The sequence below is a fragment of the Plectropomus leopardus genome, chromosome 5 (assembly GCF_026936395.1).
Source record: "Plectropomus leopardus strain MGB_pleo_1.0 chromosome 5, ASM2693639v1, whole genome shotgun sequence".
NCBI classification, from domain to species: domain Eukaryota; kingdom Metazoa; phylum Chordata; class Actinopteri; order Perciformes; family Serranidae; genus Plectropomus; species Plectropomus leopardus.
Genome location: NC_142180.1, coordinates 29,674,626 through 29,695,259, shown reverse-complemented (window position 1 = coordinate 29,695,259; position 20,634 = coordinate 29,674,626). Strand labels below are relative to the sequence as shown.

The window sequence follows — 20,634 nt, the reverse complement described above, 5'->3', positions numbered from 1 at the left end:
ATGGTTCCTGGTTAAAGTAATAATCTGAGTCTCATCCTCACCTGGCCTGGTTTGGGATGGTGCCTTTATCCATCTCGCGCAGGTCGTTCCCCATGCGGCTGGCCAGCCAGTTTCCCAGCTTCCCGCGGTGCATCGTGTCCACCACCCTGAACACCTCTCCTCTGGTGAAGCTCAGACCGATGGGGCCTTCTGCCTCGTGGTCAAAGTGGGTACGAATGTAGAAGTTGTCTGCCAGGTTGGACTTGATGATCTTCTTATAAACTGAGGGGAGGAAACAAAAGATAAATTCAGTCACTGATTCACAGGAGCTAATAATTATCATCTGCTCAGGTTTAGTTATACACTTACTGTCCATTTTGTGCTGAGTGCAGATTTCAATCTGCTCTCCTTTCTTGATGTTCAGGAGGAAATTTGCAGCCTCTTCTCGTGTGAATTGACCAAAATCCACTTTATTTACCTGAACACACACAAAAAAAGACAAGTTTAAGCCCTAAGAAATTTGATTTTAGAGGGAACTTCATAGTTTACTTTAATGTTCATAAGATATTTGTAGCTGTTTGGCCCTTTGTGTAAAAGGAAATTTCCCTACGGAGACAGACCTTTTTGTTTAACAAAAACAGCCCAGAAATCCTTATCACCACACTCACCGGACTCCATTTACATTAAAAGTCATTTTAATATTCATAGAGCTGGCTTATTTTCACATCTAACTGAGTGAAATAAGGATTTATTTCAACCAAATCAGAGTTGGTGATTGCTGGAACATTGAAAACAGGAACCAAGACAATTGACAAAAACAAAAAAAACAAACTTTCAGTGAAGATAATTTCCGGTGCACAGATGTCCAGAGTGGTTAAATTGTAGCCTACTTGGTGGTTTCAAAAATTGTTCTTCCCATTAGTCCCTTTAAGACAAAAATATTATTTTTAAATTCCAAAAAACCTATTAAGACCTCTCACAGCTGACTTTTGCAGATTATAGTCTGAGAGAACTCATTGTATTCAGATTTCATCTTAAATTCAAGTAAATTCTAATTGTAAATTTATAACTTTGACTTTAACTCTGAAGCTCAAATGGTGTTAAGATTTGGTATGAAACCACAGCACACATAAAGATTTCTGTGCTGACTCATGGTGACCTTAGTGATGATTATCAGCTGACATAGACATAAAGACATAGACATAAACTGAGCTTTGGAGTTTCCGGTTCTAGATGTTGAAATAAACACTAACCTCTTCATTACTGCTCAGCTTTAAAAAAAAAAAAAAAAAAAAGTTATTAATGAACTATTGCACCGTGTAGAGCATCATTTCCTCACCTGCATGATCTGGTCTCCCTCTTTCATCCCCTCTTCATACGCGGGGCTGTTTGGTTGAACTCCACCCACAAATATACCGACATCGTTTCCCCCCACAAGCCTCAGACCCACACTGTTCTCCTTCACAAACGACACTTTGTAAACGTCCGAGCTGTACCTGAGAGCGAGAAGAAGAATTAGAAATAAGTTCATGGCTTTTAAGATTACGCTCATTCCCGACTAGGTTTGGGTGGTATCACAGTATTAGGGTACGCCAGGGTATCTAGAAATACCGAAGATGTACTTTTCAATACCATCATAAACAACAATCACTCCTGTTTCTATTTAATGCATGGTATCTAGTGCACAGCACGCACCACCAGTCTGCTGTCTCTACTTGTGAAATAGGCAGCTGAGCTGAGAGACACCTGGACGCCTAGTTGTGCAGGAGTAAGTTACAGGACTGTCAACAGTCGGCGGCGAGTATCGGCAGACAGAGACCATGGGAAATAACGGCATGATTTTAACATCTGACTTTTTGAAATCAGGATTAATTTCAATGAAGCTGGAACTGGTGATTGTTGGAACAGTGGATTTACTAACTAGATTACAAAAAAGAGTAGCCAAGACAGTTTGGGTGAGTTTTATTTTGTTTCTGTGGAGATTAAGTGTGTTTGATGATGAGTTAATGAGGCAATTAAGCCTCGTCAGTCTTCCAACAATACCAAGAGAAAGTCTACCAAGAGAAAGCTGAATTCAAGCTATGACTAGGAAACAATGTCATTCACCAAAATCTGTTGGATTTTTTGAAAAACAAAACAAACAAACAAACAAAAAAAAGGACCGTGAAGAACCAGGTCTGTACCGCTCAGTAATGTAGATGCAAAGACTTTGGCTAAGGTCTTGACTTAACTAATATAACTAGTGATATCAGTTTTAGTAAAACCTGATTGAACAGACTAGTAATAAAAAAGGACTTCCTTAATAACATCCTAGAGAGTTTCTTGACTCACTAAAACCTTTAATAAGGTTGAATGGCCCTTTCTTTTTTATTGCCATTGAAAAAATTAAAATGGGGCAGAATTTATTGATTAGGTGGAATTGTTGGATTTGCTCTCTGAAGCAGCGATTGTTATTAATTCCTACTGCTCAGATACTTTACCATTAGAGTGTAAAACATGCCAGGGATGTCCATTGATCCCCCTTCTGTTCACTTTGGCCACTGAGCCTCTAGCAGAGCTCATTGTAGCTACCTTAAAGATTAAGAGCTTCAGTGGTGAAGACTGTAATTTTGCAGATGATGCCTTGCTTTACTTTAAGTTAGATACTACCATCCCTTTTCTGCTTGATTTTTTTCCAGCAATTTAGGCACATACCAGGTCTTAAGGTGAACTTCTTACAACCCCAATTTCTAAAAAGTCGAGACTAAAAAGTCAAAAGAAAGTTTTGACCTATATTCCATTGAATGCATTACAAAGACAAGACATTTAATGTTCACACTGACAAACTTTATTGTCTTTTGTAAGTATACACTCATTCTCAAATTGATGTATGCAACATGTTCTAAAAAAGTTTGGACAGGAGCAACAAAAGACTGGGAAAGTTGTTGAATGCTCAAAAAAATACCTGGACCATTCAACAGGTAAACAGATTAACTCGTAACAGATTAAAGTATCATTATTGGGTATAAAAGGGAAATCCCCCATCATGCCAAGATGTAGTGTTTAGGGTCTGGCAGGAAAACGGTCTGGACCGGCTTGTCAAACTCTATGAAGGAGGAACAATGGAGTCATTTGAAGATTTGAAGTGTAAATATTCTTTACAACAGTCTCATTTTTTCCCGCTAGCTAAAAATATGACATTTATATACCAAAAAACATACACGCTCCAAATGTGTCTTTCTTGGAAGACATTCTTAAATAACCCAAACCAAAACATATATTTCTTATATTTTCAAAAACATTGGCTTGGATCGAAATTATTCCACAGATCACACTCGAAAGCAGTAGCACATTGATATAAAACATGTTATAGAGGAAAATTTTGGGGCATTAGTTAAAGAAAATACTATTCTGAGTTGTAATACCTATAAAGAGATGCAGTTTAGAATTTCACACAGGCTTCATTGTACACCATTACTGAGCGGCAAGCTTGGTATAGGCTCTTATAAATGTATTAAATGCATTTCAGAAATCAACATACATGTACACATGTTTTGGAAACGTGCAGGGATGCAGAAATTTTGGGGAGAAGTGAAAGATGAAGTGGTTGCCTTGATAGGACAGAATATGGAGCAACACCTCTGGACGACTGGTATAAGGAGATATAGAAAAGTTGATCTACACCCCTTCATGATGATGTTAAGGGATTTATTGAGATATGGCAATTCACCTTGGACATGGTGGACTCCTCAGGACTGGATTTGGTTATAAACAATTAAAAACACTGGAACTGACTTCAAGAGATCCTAGCAATTTGAATATTATTATTTTGTTTGGTGATTTGTGTTTTTTTTCTCTGTATTGTGTTTGTAAGTTTGTAACTCTGCTGTTTTTCTGATTTGTTAAAGGTAGTTCAGAAACTATGAAAAGTGGTTGAGTAAATATTATAAACTAGAAGTGCATGTTATCAATTAAAAAAAGTGTTAATATCTTTTAAGATGAACTGACTAGCTCTATATCTAAGATGAAGAGAAACATGAATAAACAAATGATGGTTACTCACCCTGGATTAGGTGATGGGTAGGAGTCTGGAGGTAGGGAGTAGATCGGCTCCTCTACAGGCTTTGCTGGAAGAGACATGGAAATGTTGAGACTCCCTGACAGTGCAACTGATACATATTTCCTTTGTCGTCAGGTAATCCGACTATTTAGTCAAAAAAATGTCAAATGCAGAAGTCATGACAGCTTAAAGTAAAAAGAGGGAGCAGCTCTTCTAATGTGCAAATCTGAAACCAGCATAAGTTTGAGTTGAGTTTTTTACTTGGCAATTTACACAAAAATCAATCTGTAAATGTGTTTTTCTGTAAATCGCAGTAGTTTTAGTCTTGAGGCTTACTGTGGGCTGGTGGGTTGCTCTTCACTGAAATCCCTGACCTGCCGGTTCCATTAGCAGTGCGGGGAGCTCTGTGAGGTGGAGAAAACATAATCTGTGATATTTGTGTAAATACACATTTTCATGTAAAACAGCACAAAAGTACAGTGGTCAGCAAGGTAAAACGCACCACAGCGGCCCAAAACATTTCCATTAGGAGAAAGGTGCTGCCGCTTTAAAAACACACACATACGCGTCCAAAACAAACAAAACAAAACAGAAACTATGTATGTAAATTTATCAAGCTAGCATATACGCTCTCTCGGGTCCAAAATCAAGTTGTTCCACTTAGCGCTTCCCCCAGAGGCACGGAGAACTTGTGTTGTGTTGCCTGCATATGCAGCATTTTTCTCTTGTGTGTGTGTTTTTGAGTTTGTGTGTTTCTGACTTTGCATTGTTTCTGTTTTTGCAGCATGTTTGCTCCTGATGTAATTGTTATGGATTTCTGCAGCACATTTTTATATCTACAACACATTTGAAGAGTAATTATTTTGTATTTTTGTATATGTTTTTGAATTAGCATTGTTAATAAATTGGCTGCAAGTTTCTTCTAATGGAAACGTTTTGTGCCGTTGCAGCAGAAGCAGATGTAGCCGTACCTGCGGTGGCTCTCCTCCCTCTCAGAGCTCCCAGACCTCCTGAGATGTGACAGTTTGTCGGACTCCGAGGAATCTGAATCAGGTGAACAGAAAAAAAGCTGCTGCTCTAAAACGTAATATGACAATACAGAGGAGGAGAGTGTGTGACACAGGAGAGTTAACTGACCATCAGGAGGAGGTCTGGCAGGTGATGGGATGCGACGAGGACGCTCCTGCTTCACAGCGATGGCAGCGGGTTTGATGTCAGGCAGGACTCTAATTGTAAGACAAATACATGTAATGAACAATGATGCGTAATTTAACCTTTTTAATGATCTTGTGATACATTACAATAGTGTATAGACTGATTTTTAAATCAATTATCTCATTGAAACTAAAGTTTCTGTACATGAGTAGTTGATATGAAACCTTATGTGATGCAATCTTTGCAGGAAGTAATGTCATGTGCATCAGTGTGTTTTACGAGACATCAGTCATGTTTGTCTTGAGCAGATAAACCAGTCAGACATCCTGTCACTATCATTTCACACATCTCCACAGTGTAAATGCGAGGTACATTAACATTTCTCATTTTCAACTGTGCCAGAGTTCATTCTGCACAAAACACTGGAGCAGAGTTTTACTGGTGCACTCAGTGTTTATTACAGTTTTTTAAAATTCTAACTTTTAATAAAATATCTGTCTTCTTTATCTGTTATTTATACAACCCTAATTCATATGACCTTTCCCTGTACAACAATTTCCCAGCAAGGATCAAGAGTTTAACTCTATTTCCAATAAAAGACGTCACTTTCAGTGAGAAACACTTTGAGGAGTCGAGTGTTGACTCTTTACAAGACCATGTATTTTAAGGGTATGTTTTAAGATTTTCCTTATTTTCTGTCCTGGACACTTTTTTATTTGGTGATTTCTCATGGTAGAAAAGTGTCACTTTACTGCATTGTCATTCCCTCACTGCCCTCACACTGCTACATGCAGCTACATGTTAACATTAGAAAACCTTTAATTCTGGCTGCCAATGTTGATTTTTTAACACTCTCTGATCATACTCGTGCTAAAACATGTCCTTTTGGGGAGATTTTAGTTGAGAGGGTTTTATTGTGGATTTTTTCACTGCAGAAAGGTACTGGTATAGTCAGCTGCAGTACACTGCGACATATAGCTACATGCTAAAATCAGGGAAACATGTAATCTTGATGCCGATTTTGTTACTTTTTCCCTGATTTCCTGCTGGAGCGTGACTGATGATGACTTTAGTTTAGAAGCTTTAATTTATGAATTTCAAGGTAGAAAGTGCTGCTTTACTATAGAAAAGTCATTCCTCGGCTGTAATGACAGCGCAGAGATACTGAGATGCAGAAGACGTGGAAACACTGACCAATCAGAGCAAACTGGGCTTTATTGGGAGGGGAACTCAAAGAGAGAGGTGATAAAATGGGGCATCTCAGACTGAGGGTGAATACAGATGTTCCATACAGACAGTATGAGGAAAATTATGTGTTTTTTGACCATTAAAGCAGATACACATGTTCTGTTAGCAACCCCAAATACAACTATGAACCTGAACATTAGCAGAATAGGCTTTAAAGGGAAGCTACTAAGAACTTTAGTTGACTATCAACAAACTGCAGGGGTATTATTTGATCTGCGTCTGGGTGTGCACCTGCTCAGGTTACTATCAATAGCCTGCTGGTTTACTGTCAACAGAGCTGGTTGAGATCAAATACAGACCCTCAGAGGCACCTGATAAGTTTAGAGTTGGGTTTCTGGTTAGTGCCACAGGCCATGTTTATGAAAAAGTTATGAGTTATGCAATTTCTGTATGAAGAAAGGTGCTTCTTTAGATGCTGAGATTCGACTATTGAGTTGTTGAATACTATGAACTTATCTGATGGGAAAAGTCTGGCCAACAGAAAAGACACCTGACATGTTGAGTTTTGTGGATGTATTTCCTTTCTTTTTTTCTATTCTGTAAAAAAGCCTCCTTTTGACAGGTGTTGCAAATTAGCATCTGGTTCCTGTGCATAAATGTAAAAATTTTAAAGCTTACGTGATGCTCATGTCACATTAAATTAACTATAACAAGACCTTGCAGGTGTCTCTTACCTGTATCTGTTGTGAGTTTTGGAGTTTGTACTGCCAGTAGATTCCCTGCGAGGGACGGATGTGTAACTGTCCTCGGATTCAGACTCTGAACGAGCTGTGAAGATTAATAAATACATTATGAAATCAATTTTATAAATCAACACATCATCTTCACACTTGAACTTTACCTATTAATTAATAGACTAATTATTCATACATTTTAGTCTGTTTAACTAGATGGTATATCATTTTATTATTTTTATCTGTCATTATACTTACAACAACAAGGCAAACAAGACTTGGAAAAGGTGCTTAAAAATATTATTCTTATGTTTATGTTTTATATTACTCTTACCAAGCTGTTCATTGCCTTTTTTTTCATGTTTTGAAAATAAAACAAAACAAAACAAAAGCTTATGTTGCAAATGTTTAACTACTTTTGAAAGGCATCTGAAATCAGCACAAGAAAAGTGATTTTGCTCCAGGTTTCAAAGGGTTAATGTAATGTGAAAATGTACATAAAACTCTTTAAATACAAACTCGCCACCCAGTACAAACTTCAAATGAAACAGTATGTACACACACCTTCCTGTGGCGGATCGATCCATCGTGTCGGCTCCACCTCCGGCTGCAGAGCGACATCAGGCAGGACTCTGGAAGAGAAGAGAGGGAGGCGGGAGTGAGGGAAGAGGAAGACAACAAATCTCAGTTACGTTTGGAGAGGGGGGACTCGTGGCTAATATGATGATTATTGATGAGAGGATGAAATATTCACCTTAGTGTCTCTGAGGGAAGCTCTCTCTGTGATGGTTAACTGCTTTGTGACTGATCAAAAGTCAGTAGCATTAATAATATTTCCTCGTCTGGTTTACTATCTATTTTTATGACATGCTAAATAAAACGTGCAGATTTGGGGAGCTAATCTACTCATGTTTGATTGGAATATACGGGTCCTTAGCCACATACAGGAAGAGGGACGTTTTCAGTGTAAGTCACTTTTATTTCATTGATTAACAAAAACATAAACACTTGATACAAAGTCAAAAAAAACTCAAACAAAATCATAAGGCTACAAAATGAGACTTAAGGCACAAAATCAGCAAATCAACCAAAATCACAACACAGACAGGGTTAATTTAAGTTTGAAAAGGTAAATAAAAACATGATTAGCTAATGTTAAAACAAGAGAGGCGTGCACGGTCTGCTCAGAGTCCCAGTCCGTGAGAGCTCGTTGGGTTTCGGGTAGGGGTTTTGGGGGGCGGGGGTTGGAGGTTGGGCAGATGTTCATCTGTACCTGTATCTACTGAGGGAGTCCTGACTGTAGGTGGTGCTCTGCCTCTGGGGACGCCCCACACTTTCTTCTGACTCCGACCCAGAGTCTGGAAAATGAGGAGAACGACAGTTTTAAAATGCAGCAGATTAAAACAGCAAAAGTATTAACAACAAAAGTAGCATTGCTTTCACTGTGTTGCATCACAAGTATTTTAATTAAAGATATACACTATGCTGGATTTACCTGATAAACAATGTATTGACTCATGCAGAAGTAACTGCTCTCAGTTTTCACTTATGACCCGTTAGAAGTGTGTGGTGGGGTATTTTTCTGCAGAAACTCTGCCCTCTTCCTGTATTTTTTTCTATTTTCTGTGAGTCGTTTATGGGCGTGTACACCCAAAGTGCTCAGCTGAGGGCTTTAAAAAAGGTAGCAACCAGATGTTACAGATGTAAGGAAAAGGCATCTGAGAGACCCAGTGTCGAAAAATAAAAAAAGATAGCAAGGTGCAAAGCTAAACCAGAGTGAATGTGGGGCTGGTTTTTAACTTCACTGGCAATCCTCCATTCCTGTATGGCATATCATAGATAATGTAATATATTCAATCATTGTACTGTTTTTGCCTTCTTCCTTCTACCACTTGATGGTGCAATAATTTACAAATCTGATACACAGCGAACATCAATGATATACTATGCAGGATTTTCCTAAAAAACAAGGTATTGACTCATACAAAAGTAATTTCTCTCAATCATCACTTGTGACCCACTACAGGTGTGTATTTTTCTGCAGACACTCTGCCCACTGCCTGTATTTCCTTATTTTACTTCTTATGTTTCTGTGAGAGTTGCAATGATTCATCCTTTGATTACTTGTCAATTCTAAAAAAATAATTCCCAACTAATTTGACAATCATTCATTGGTTTGAGTATTTTTTTTTATGAAAAATGATTAAAAAATTCTGATTCTAGCTTCTTAAATGTGAATACTTTGTTTTTTTACTCTTATTACAGTTATTTTTTCACTATTTCTGACAATTTACAGACCAAACAACTAATCAGTTAATTGAGAAAATAATTGAAAGATATATCAACACTGAAAATAATAGCTCCTTCAGCCAAAAAAAACGCGCAGGTATGGTCAGGGCTTTATAAAAGCAAAAAATAAAACAAGGGCTCCTGCATAGTGTACCTTTAATACCATTTTAAAGTTAATATATGTTATCCTCATAATTAATAAATCTTTGAAAAAATTTAAAAACATTTTAGAGTCACTCAAACATAAATTTTGTGATTCTGGTGAAGTTTTCCTTTAACATACAGAAATTGTAAAATTGATAATTTCAAGCTTCTGTCAGCCTCCACGCTGCCTGTTACACGTATGTCATGGTTAGTAATTAAATACCAAAAAAACATATTGCCTCAAACAGGTTGCTGATTACCAACATGGTTTCAAAAACGTTGCACAGAGCACCTCTCATGTTTACTCTGGCTTTGGCTTTATTTGACCGTTGACGCCTTTTCAGCAGCAAGTATTAAAGCAAATATTGTCAAAGAGGTGACAGAAAAAGTCCGGGATGTGAACCATCACATGAAAGGTGGATTGTTTTTGTTTTTGTGTGTACTGACCCGGCAGCGGAGCTCTGACAGGAGAGTTGACCCTCCTCGGTGGCTCCTGGCGAATAGTGATGGGGGAGCCTCTCAGTCCTGGGAGAGGCATGTCAGGAAGAACTCTGAGAGGAGAAAATTGTGAGAAACAGAAAATTTAAAAAAGGTTCATGGTGCTCTGTAATACAAACGGTTTTCTCAGTCAAACTTTGAGTTGAATGAAGAGTTGTCTGTACTTGTATTTGCTGTCTGGGCGGGGGCTCTCTCTGCGTCGCGGAGGGGAAGCGCTGCGGTCAGAGTCTGACTCCGACACCGGCCTGCGAGGGCGCGAGGCAGAGGAGGAGGCTCGAGAGGCGGTCCAGTTGGGGACTACGGGAGAGGCGTGAGGGTTGGGGAGAGTGGACATACCAGACAGAGATCTGGAGAAAGAGAAAATCAAAATATTTCAGTGAATTATTTTTCCATCCAATCTAAAACAATTAATTTAAAAAAATAACGTGCTTTCTCAGAATAGAACCTAACCTCTGTCTTATTAGCATGTAAACAGAAGAAGTGTGAGAATTATTACTGTTAATTCTTAGATAAATATTATTTCATTTGATGTTTGGGACATTACTGTATACCCTTCAGGCGTGCTTTAATATTACACACTCGTATCACACAAAATGCGCTTTTCAAAATCAAGCTTTAAAAAATATTATACAAGTCTATCATTTTCTTATTTGTTATAATTTAAAAAATTTAGTAATTAGTAATTTTTTAAAAAAATTTTCAACCAACATCAGTCCTAATCATAAATATCAAATATTGATTAATTTTCCTGTATGTTTTTAGATTAAAAAAAAAAAAATCTTTTGAATATAATACAAGAAAAACAGATTTAGAAAAAACATGATGACAGCCTGTGATATGATTTGCAGCAACTGTAATTAATTGTAGAAGCTGAGTTGGAAATTTCAAGATTAAACAAAAATAGACAATCTTGACAAAATTATTCCATATGCAATGAACAAAAAAAAAAACGAAGAATGAAAAGCACGTAAAATGGTTTATAATCTGTAATTTTTCATCTGGTCACCATAAATGCACATAAATGTCTTTGATTATTCTCATCACATACAGGTGATGTGCACAGACGTTGATTTATTAAACAGAAATGAAGCTGAACTGACTTGTATTTGTTGGAGTGATCCCTCACGTCTGGACTCTCTCTCCTGGCAGGACGCGGAGAGGCACTGTGGTCCGACTCCGACTCAGACGGAGCTGAAGAAACAATAACAGATAGTAACAATCATTATTGTGTTTTTATGGTCCTACTGTTTATTTTCATTGACATCTTTTGGATTTTAATCTCAATGTGAGTCCGGGCAGCTACAGAAATATTAAATATTTGCTAACACAGCATTAAGTCACAGCTCAAGTTAAAATCACTACGGATGGGAATTGATAAGACTTTAAGGATATCAATGCCTCTATCTATTCTGCTTATTGGGCCAGGTCTTTATTGATTACCTTATTTGTTCCTGATCAATATTCTGTGAGGAAAAAAAGTAAGCCTATACAGGTTTTTAGCTTCAATGCAACTGATTTATGATCTGAGTCTGAACACAGTGTAAATGCAGATCAGAGACGAGGCGTGCACGTGATTCAGGCATGCAAGAGCGACACAGTTTTCAGTAAAAGAATAAACATGCTAAGCCTGCCAGCAAGACGCTAATGTTATTGTAACGTTCTGAATGGATAATTAACCCTGATAACAGATGTGCTGCTTGGATTTCGCAGACAGATGTTTCAGCATATTGCTGGTGTTTCTACCCTTCCTTAAAAATGATCATTTTACAGACTTGTATTTTTTTGCAGCCACCTCTTGGATTGTGTCCTGCTCTGCACCATGACTCCTTCTTATTGCAAGTTTCCACCAGTGCAGACCTAATGATTTTGACGTCATTGTTTTTGGGTGCTCAACTGTCCATAAAAATGCCAGCATCAATAAAGATATTGAGAAGCTTTTCTGAGGCATACTGTTTGGAGCTGGTTCTTAAGTGGAACAGTTCTCTATTTCAATCCCCGAAGTATCTCATCCCAAAAATATGAACGTCTCGTCTGAAAGACTATCAGAAAAGATAATATTTTGTTGCCACCATAAGTTGCCACCATCACTTAAAAAAAAGGAGGAACTTACAACCAAAAAACTGTGGTGTAAAAGATGACGGTCCAGGCAGCATCGGCTTGTGCCTTCTTCAGGATGTAGTGACACAATACACTCTGAGGAAGGCGCACGCCGATGCACATTGGTGTATTTGTAATGTTTCTAGCTCTATGAATTTAAGGCCTTTTATGCTTTTCAAACCATCCTGAGTGCCTGGTCCTGGATCTTATAACCACAGTTTTTTGGTTATAAGTTCCTCCTTTTGTTGAAGTATTCCCTTTTATGAGTACTGGTTTCAGGGACACCAGTAGCGCTCCCACTGCCTCTCCTCTGTATCACCATCGCTGTCTGTCTGAGTGTGTGATCAACAGCTTTTTAATTCTCGGCAGGACTGACCTCTGCGAGGGGCGTAACTTTTTGGGGGAGGTCGAGACAAGGTTGAGCGCACCGGCGATGAATCCCGAGACTTGGCTGGAGGAAGTTCAGCTCTCTCTCTCTCTCGCTCTCTCTCTCTCTCTCGTCTGGGCGAAACAGAAAAAAGATACAGGAATTTTTCTGAACCTTTATTCTTAAAATAGCAGATTTATTCATTTTGGTTTTACATTATGAGCTAAAAGAGTAATGTACTGTGCTGATACATGTCTAAAAAACAGGACACAATGCAACGTACATTTTACTATATAATGCCGAGCACCACAAACTGCAGCTAAAAAATATATTTCATGATAAAATATATCATTATATATCATATTACAGTTACTGTGTTCACCACCTGTTGGTTTGCAACACAAACATATCAAACAATAATTGGGCTGTTTGAAAAATGACATGGGTTAGGCACATATTAAACAGACATCAGACTGCCTGCTGGTTACATAAAGAAACTAATATGTCAGTGGTGAGATGAGTTTTGACTGATGGAAGAAAAATCCTTTCCCAAAATATACTGAACTGCTATAACATCAAAACTATGACTTCTAATTTACGTTTTCCTTTAGTAGGTCAGTGGGTGTTGTGTGTGTACCTGCGTGTCCGTCTCTCTCTGTTCGGGTGACGGGACGTTCTGTGAGTGGGGATCTCCTCGTCAAGGTCTGAAATGTCTGATGGGAAACAAAAACAAATTCACTTAGTCAGTCCATTTATTTTCTTTCATTTAAATAACTGCCAAAAACAGTATCAAATAGACTTGGATTGGGATAAAAGGCAAAAAAAAAGATCCAAATGTGTTGTTTAAGAAGAGAGACGTGTAATATGCATTAACAGTGTTTTTAATCACATTTTACAGCCCTACTAACATGTTTTTACCATCACAAATAATAATCGCCATTCTCTTTGGTACTAGTTTTTAGTACTACTCTCACTCTTATTATATACTCTCACCTCAGCCCACTGAATACTCAATCCCTCCCTCCCTCCCTCCCTTCTCCATTTCAATCCCTCACCCTCCAGTTCAGAGCTGCTGTCCCGGCGGCGGTCGTCCTCACTGTTGGGGGCGCTGTCCTCCACCTCTGGGATGGTGACCAGGAACTTGCGGTCATCCCTGAGGACCGTCATGGTCAGTTTGCCTCTGCTCTTCTCCACCAGGTGCTTCGTTTCCAGCAGGGACAGATTCTCCGTCGTCATGCCATTGATCTGGTCGAGAGAGACAAACCATTTAAAACGAAGAACAAAAACTCCTAAAAAAAAGCAGGTCAGTTCTACAGTCTGGCAGCGTCATTGAAATAATTTTAGACCTGATTCCTTTGTTATTATTTTACAGGAAGTGTCCTGAAACATGAACTCATAAACAACACTTTTCTTGTGCTGCAGAAGTATTTAACCCTTTGAACCTTGAGCAAATTGGTTTGACTTTTTTCGAAAACATGGGGAAAAAAACGCAATGAGCAAGTTGTCAAGAAAAGTCCTACACATTGCAAGAAATTAGTAGATTTGGAAAATTGTTTTAAAAGAGCTAGGGAAAAATGTCCAGAGAACTATTTATTTATACGTTTTTTTCCCCCCAAAATGATTATACTTGTAAGCTTTTTTTCTTTAACGTCATTTCCATGTTTTTCTTTTTTTTTTTTTAAATTTTCTTTTCTTTTTCTTTTTTAACCTTTTTGTTTTTGTTTGTTTGTTTTATTTCATTTTATTGCTAATTTGTAGGTAATCTACTTGTACTTTTTGCAATATCTTTGCTCATTTTTGGGTTATTTCCTCTCACGTTGCTCGTTGCCTTCTTTTCATGTTTTTGAAAAAAATCAGGCCAGGTGCCTGGTTTCAAACGGTTAAAAAAAAGAAAACATGACTTACAAAACTGTTTGCGTTGAGTTTCCTAACTTAAGTGTTAAGATTAATCATGCAGATCTTAATTCCTTTTTTTATACCTTGAGAATAAGGTCTCCCTCCTGCAGCGTTCCCTCCTTTGCAGCCAGACCTGTGTCCGTCATGTGCTTGATGAAGATCTGACTGCCGAGCTTCAATCCGTACTCTGCAGAGAGACGAAGAATTCAATAAGATATCAATAATCTCTTCATGAGTTTGTCAGAGCAAACAGATTCTCTAGTTCCTCATCTCACCATCTGTGATTCTCTTTTTCACAAGTGTAGTTTTGATGGGTTTCTCTGCTACATCCTGACGTGGCAGCCTCTTGTACCCCGACGACATCAGCGGTAGTGTGTTCCCATGTCCGTTGCGGTCAGGCGAGGTGCTGCGGGCGCGATAACGGTAGCGGCTGTCTCGGTTGTCGCTGCCGTCAGAGTAGCGTCGTGTTCGTCTGGGAGGGTCTGCATCCAGCAGGTTGGAATGGGAGGCAGCACGAGTCGGTCTGGTGGTTGCAGGGATCTGGATTTTTCGAGGACGTTTCACTGTCTGAAAAGACAAAACAACAGAGAGGGCCGGAGATTTAGATCAAAGGTGAGCAGTGATACATCATCGATTAAAAGTCATTCAGATGTTAAAGTTGGTGCTTCCCTCCATACTTACTATGTTTGCAGTCTTGCCACATGATTTGAGGGTCTGGATGGTGAAGTTAGAGTGAACGTTTTCCATAGAAACTCCATTGACCATGACAATCTGGTCTTTGTTGCTGCGGAGCACAAACACACATGTGAGTCTGGTTCTGTTGGAGAGTCAATTTGCTTTAGGATTGATTTTAAAGCCTCTGGAAACTTGGCTTGAAATAGTTATAATGCAAACATTTAATCAAAGCTGAGTGTCTCATTAAATATCTACAAAAACCTGAGTGAAAATAAATGTTTCCAACTCTTAGAAAACCGAGTTCAAAACAGCTAATTTTGGGGATAATAGCATTTCTCCAGACTGTGTGGGCGCGGCAGATCACGTTTTAATCGACACTTCATTGGATCCCACATTTGTCAACTGTCTCTCATCTCCACTACAGCCATGGAGCAAAGCAGAGTCTGCTGCCATCTGTTCCAGAGGTTTAAATGCTAGTAAAAAAGCATCTGAATGCAGCACAATAAAACTGATGTTGCCCCGGGTGTTAAAGGGCTAAACAAAAAAGATCTATCTTTGAGGGGATGTCAGCCTTTAAAATATTAATCTAAGCCTGTTGGTGGCAAAGACAAGAATGTTTAGTGGACATAAATTGATGACAGCTACAAGCCGTGCGTGGTTACGCTGCAGCCTGTTTCACCGCTGCTGGCTGCAGCCCTCTCGCTCAATATTGGACCAAATTTAAAAAATGTCATTCCCAGTAGTCACTGAGGCACAGAAACATGGGACAAAAGGGTTCAGGTTGAAAGATACTTTACTTACCCTTCAAGCCCTGCATGGCAAGGCCCCACGACATACATATGACCTGCTGTTCCCATAGCGACTAGTGCACAGCCTGAGCTCCTCAGATAGGAACCTGCTACACGTTCCACTGCACATTTGATGACTAAAGGCGGCCGGATGTTTGCTGTTAGAGCTCCGCTGCTATTGAATGATTTGCATGAGGACTCCAGCTTGTTACGTCAGTATTTTGTTGTAAATAACCTTTGAAGACTTATCTTTATCAAAAGGCTTTCTTATAGTTTTTCCTTAAATTTTTAGGGTTTTTTTTATTCTTACCTAATGAGTTTGACTGTAACTTATTCTTGACTTTGCTCCATTTTAAGTTTAATTCACCCATTCACTCCGGCGTTTTATTTATGGTTTTTAATCAACCATTGTTCTGTAAGTTCATTCATCTTTTATCCCCTAAGTTTACCTTTCAATTTACACACTATTGTGTACTTTATTGTGTTTTATGTGTTCGCTGTAAAGCACTGATAAGTGCTATATAAATAAACTTTTGTATTATTATTCAAATCTCCATCCTTTTCAGGTAAGTTACCATGTGTATGCAGACAGAATATCACGTTTTTTATATAAACGGTTTTAAAAGTTTCTGCAGTTACGTGAGGGGGATGGTAGTCAACTTACAAAAGGCGTCCTAAGGCCGGTCCATTTGGCAGCACATCTGACACCACCACAGCTGTATCCCCGTTGTCTGGGTGAGGCTTGTCCTTGCCTCCAGAAATGGCAAAACCAAACCCCACTTTGGGGTCCTGCCATGATGAAAGAATAGAAAAAGGATTTTAGAAAATGACAGCTTGCACATGCTAAACAAACAGACAGTATGCAGGAGAGTGTGAGCATGTGCAGAGAGACAGAGGGAGGAAGAGCACATTCCAGCGGCGCTCAGTCTGAGGACAGTGAAGTCGCAGCCGGTGCTGCGGGGTGCAGCAGGGTGTGTCCCTCTGAATTCCTGCTGGAGTCTGTGCTGTGAAACTGAGAGGTCTGAAGCACAGTCCAGCTCAACCCCCGCACTAAAGCTCTCTCACAACACCCACAGACACGATACTGAAGGTGCCTCTGTGCCATACATCGAGCACCGACTTTCACTTCTGTATTTGTGCAGCACAGGACAAACAACACTGATGCACCGAAGATAAGTGGCCTGCACTTTAAGTTTATTTTAGTTGCTTGTGAATTTAATGTAAAATTTATTGATGTAGAGTAAGAAATTACATCAACATCGTCATCATATCTCGTAACACTTCCACATTTGAAATAAATATAATTCTAAGCACTTTATATATTAAATATTGAACAAACAAGCACTTACTTTGCTCAGTGTTATTGTATGTTGCTCCCATATTGTTAGCTCCTCCATGCCTGGTTTCTGTGAGGAAAAAACAACACAGAAATTATGATAAGAAACTCATGCTTTAGCAAAGGAATATTTAACTCATCTGTCTCGACAACATTAATCCCAGTTAATTAACAATAATAATATGTTTCAGGTCCTTACAGGGAGGACAGTAGAGCCTCAGCCAAGCAGGTAAAGAGTGTACGACTCAACCTGATCTCGACATGCTCTCACCTGTCTCAATCCTGCCGGACCGGTATTGAGGAGGGGCTACAGGCTGTGTGTGCCTGTGTGTGTCATAAGTCCCTTTAGTGCTGACAGCATATAACACCCGGGGCTTGTTCAGTGAGCATACACACAGAAAAAACACTGTATAGAGGAAAGTAGGGCAGCAAGGAACAGTTATTTTTATTTATCGATTAATCAGATTTATTTTTTTTACATAAATCATATACAAAATGACATTTTGTAAAATGACATTTTCAAAACCTTGTTACTATCATACATAATAAAGAAAAGTGTTTAAAGGAATACCTGAAACACAAAATCATCCATTTGGGAAGAAATCTTTTTTTTTCTCGAATGCCTCCACTATGAACGAAGACTCCAAAAACAGAAAATTCTTGATGAATTAGAGTAACAAGGGGCTGCGATTGGCTAAAGTGAAACCACATCAAAACATCTGTTCACTAACTTAAACAACTCCTGGAGTAAAATTCAAGTCTCATTCATCCAGTCGTATGCTCAGTACTTCCCAAACACGTGCATTTTTGGTCAAACATTACTATTTAAAAAACTTCGACTAAAAAAAAGTCTTACGTGTACAGACGAGAAGTGTTCCTGGGCAAGCTTGAAGTTTTTTAAATAGTAAAGTTTTCGAGAAAATGTATGTATTTGAGAAGCACTGAGCATACAAGTAGATAAATAAGACTTAGATTATGATGCATGAGACGTGTGAGAGACAGACCGATGTTTTACAGTTGTTAAATGCGTCCTTTTAATGCAATTGATCACATATTTTTTGTGTTTCTGGATTCTTCGTTCACCATGGAGGCACGCCAGAAAGTTTTCAATGCAACATGGGGTGAGTTATGGTTACAAAATGGTCATTTTGTGGGTTGTTCTGTTAACATTCGAGAGGCTGGAACCAGAAAATGTTTGGCATTTTAAAAGAGGATTATTCGATTATCAAAATATTTGCCAGTTTATCTTCTGTTGACTGACTAATCTGTTAATCTTTACAGCTTTAGAGACAAATATGTCGTCTTACAGTGACACAGACACATTGTGCCTGCATACAAAGCACATTTCTACATTTGACTCTGTAAACACTAAGCTCACTCGGCCCTGCAGGCTGAAATATTAGAGCCATTGTAGACACTCAAGTCCTCAGACTTAAATTAGTTTGAAACGCTTCTTTAAACCACCACGTTATTTCTGTGAAGGAGCTTCATTCATGTCTGTTATTGAAAACTCTTTCTAAGGGCGATGAGGAAACAGGCCTTACTGTTTAATCTCAGACTTTTAAATCTCTGTGGGTCGATTAACCTTCATTTTACATGGGAGTCGCTATTATTAGAGTCACACAAATTAAGGTGCACATGGAAACCACCTGAGAAAAGGTGTGATGACGCAGTGAGCCCTCTCACTGTTACATAAACACTCCTCTTTACTCCGTCATCTTTCATGTGGAGCTGAAACAATTAATCGATTCGATATCAACTATCAAATTAATCGCCAACTAATTTTTATATTTAATTCATCGGTTTTTTTTAAAGAAAAACAAAAGTAAAACTTCTCTGATCCCAGCTTCTGAAATGTGAATATGATCTAGTTTCTTTACTCCTCTATGAACGTAAACTGAATATCTTTGGGTTGTGGACAAAACGAGACATTTAAGGACGTCATCTCGGGCTGTTTTTCATTTTCTTATATTTTATAGACCATACAACTAAACAATTAACTGAGAATATAATCAGATTAATAAACAATGAAAATACTTTTTAGCTGCAACTCTATGTCTTGAACAAATTTCTACATTTCCGTTCACACAAACACGACTTTATTTCTTCGATAACAATATTACACGAGCCATTAACTAACACACTAAACCACAGATTTTTACTCTCTGCACTAACACGTTAACACGCCTCTGTGGTTATCACTTTCCACATAGTAGCTCTTTTCACAACTAAAACAAAGCGCGGGCTGGCTGTGGACTATATTTCATCGAGCATGAAGGTTACAGTGCTGCTGGGTTACAGTGAGAACGGGTAAAGCGAGCTACTCGAGTCAGAGACACAGAGATGTATTGTTGTTGTCGAGTGATAAAAACAGTTTGGAGTTTGTTCAAACACTCTGGTAGAATATGCAGGTCACACAACCAGTGCACGGCTGTGACACGTCTTAAACCTGGCACTGCAACACAGACATTTACATCTTCAATACTCACTGATCAAAAACACCAACCAAGTATCTGATGTCCTGCCACACCCAAACACAATGGCAAGAAATAATACAAATATACCTTTTTAAAGCTTTTTTTAAAAATATTAACCCTTTGAAACTTGAGAAAATTGACTTGGTTTATTTTAAAAACAAAAAGGCAATGAGTAACTTACTAACAAATGACCCCAAAATAAGCAAGTAATTTTAAAAAAAGTTATGAGAAAATTTCCTGAAGCAACACTAACAAAAAAAGACAGATAAAGAAAAAAGAAAATGACTAAAAAAGTTCTACAAATTTTTAAAAAATTGTAGCATATTTTTAAATGTTAAGTCATAATAATTATAAATAAATAAATTTTCTGGACATTTTTCCCTTTTTTCTTAAAAAAAAAAAAAAAATTCTTATAATTCTTTCTCCAACTTCCTTTAAAGCAAATTTTTCAGATCATTTTCTTGTCACCTTTTGCTAATTTCTTACATTTCGCAGCGACATTTCTTGTCATGCTACTCATTGCCTTTTTTCCATGTTTTCGAGAAAAGAAATGAAAGGTGTCTGAACGCAGCACAAGGTAACTGTAACGGGTTTCAGGAGCAGAAATCTCACATATGATCACCACAAAAATCTCAGACTCGCTGGTGGAGGTAACCACGAGCGCAGGTGTACAGTGTGTGTGTGACCTGTGAACAGTGGGCTATTTGTTTGACCGAGTTAATCATAAACCAGAGGGGAGAAGAAAAAAAATTACACAGCAACTAACCTGATTGCTCAAATAAAAGCTGGCTGTGGATTTTCTTAATCTACTGAAACCTAAAGAGGTTAATGTTTGATAGTTATAGCTGCAGGGTGTACGAGGCAGCGCGGGCAAAGCAATAAACAGAGCTGAATGTGGACAGCCTGATGAGAAACACATATTTGTCACAGGTTAGTGGAAGATAAAGGTTCAGTGATTCAAACAGAGTAAAG

The 20,634-nt window shown here is 38.4% G+C and overlaps 1 protein-coding gene across 4 annotated transcripts in view; it reads right to left on the bottom strand.

Moving 5' to 3' along the window:
* Window positions 1–20,634, bottom strand: part of tjp3 (tight junction protein 3) — a 35,294-nt gene that overhangs the window by 6,048 nt on the left and 8,612 nt on the right. For 3 of the 4 annotated variants that reach the window (XM_042482384.2, XM_088077899.1, XM_088077900.1), the window contains exons 2-22: window positions 17,199–17,255; window positions 16,514–16,638; window positions 15,068–15,170; window positions 14,662–14,953; window positions 14,470–14,573; window positions 13,546–13,735; window positions 13,128–13,203; window positions 12,500–12,624; window positions 11,127–11,217; window positions 10,191–10,373; window positions 9,976–10,079; window positions 8,369–8,453; window positions 7,660–7,727; window positions 7,096–7,189; window positions 5,156–5,244; window positions 4,990–5,062; window positions 4,355–4,422; window positions 4,022–4,085; window positions 1,319–1,475; window positions 349–457; window positions 42–261 (exon numbers count right to left, since the gene is read on the bottom strand). In XM_042482384.2, the coding sequence (XP_042338318.2) occupies window positions 42–261; window positions 349–457; window positions 1,319–1,475; window positions 4,022–4,085; window positions 4,355–4,422; window positions 4,990–5,062; window positions 5,156–5,244; window positions 7,096–7,189; window positions 7,660–7,727; window positions 8,369–8,453; window positions 9,976–10,079; window positions 10,191–10,373; window positions 11,127–11,217; window positions 12,500–12,624; window positions 13,128–13,203; window positions 13,546–13,735; window positions 14,470–14,573; window positions 14,662–14,953; window positions 15,068–15,170; window positions 16,514–16,638; window positions 17,199–17,246 (2,468 nt within the window). In that variant the 5' untranslated portion in view covers window positions 17,247–17,255. Of the gene's footprint in view, window positions 1–41; window positions 262–348; window positions 458–1,318; window positions 1,476–4,021; window positions 4,086–4,354; window positions 4,423–4,989; window positions 5,063–5,155; window positions 5,245–7,095; window positions 7,190–7,659; window positions 7,728–8,368; window positions 8,454–9,975; window positions 10,080–10,190; window positions 10,374–11,126; window positions 11,218–12,499; window positions 12,625–13,127; window positions 13,204–13,545; window positions 13,736–14,469; window positions 14,574–14,661; window positions 14,954–15,067; window positions 15,171–16,513; window positions 16,639–17,198; window positions 17,256–17,384; window positions 17,476–20,634 lie in introns of those variants that run through there. The other variant, XM_042482390.2, reaches the window with a different exon arrangement.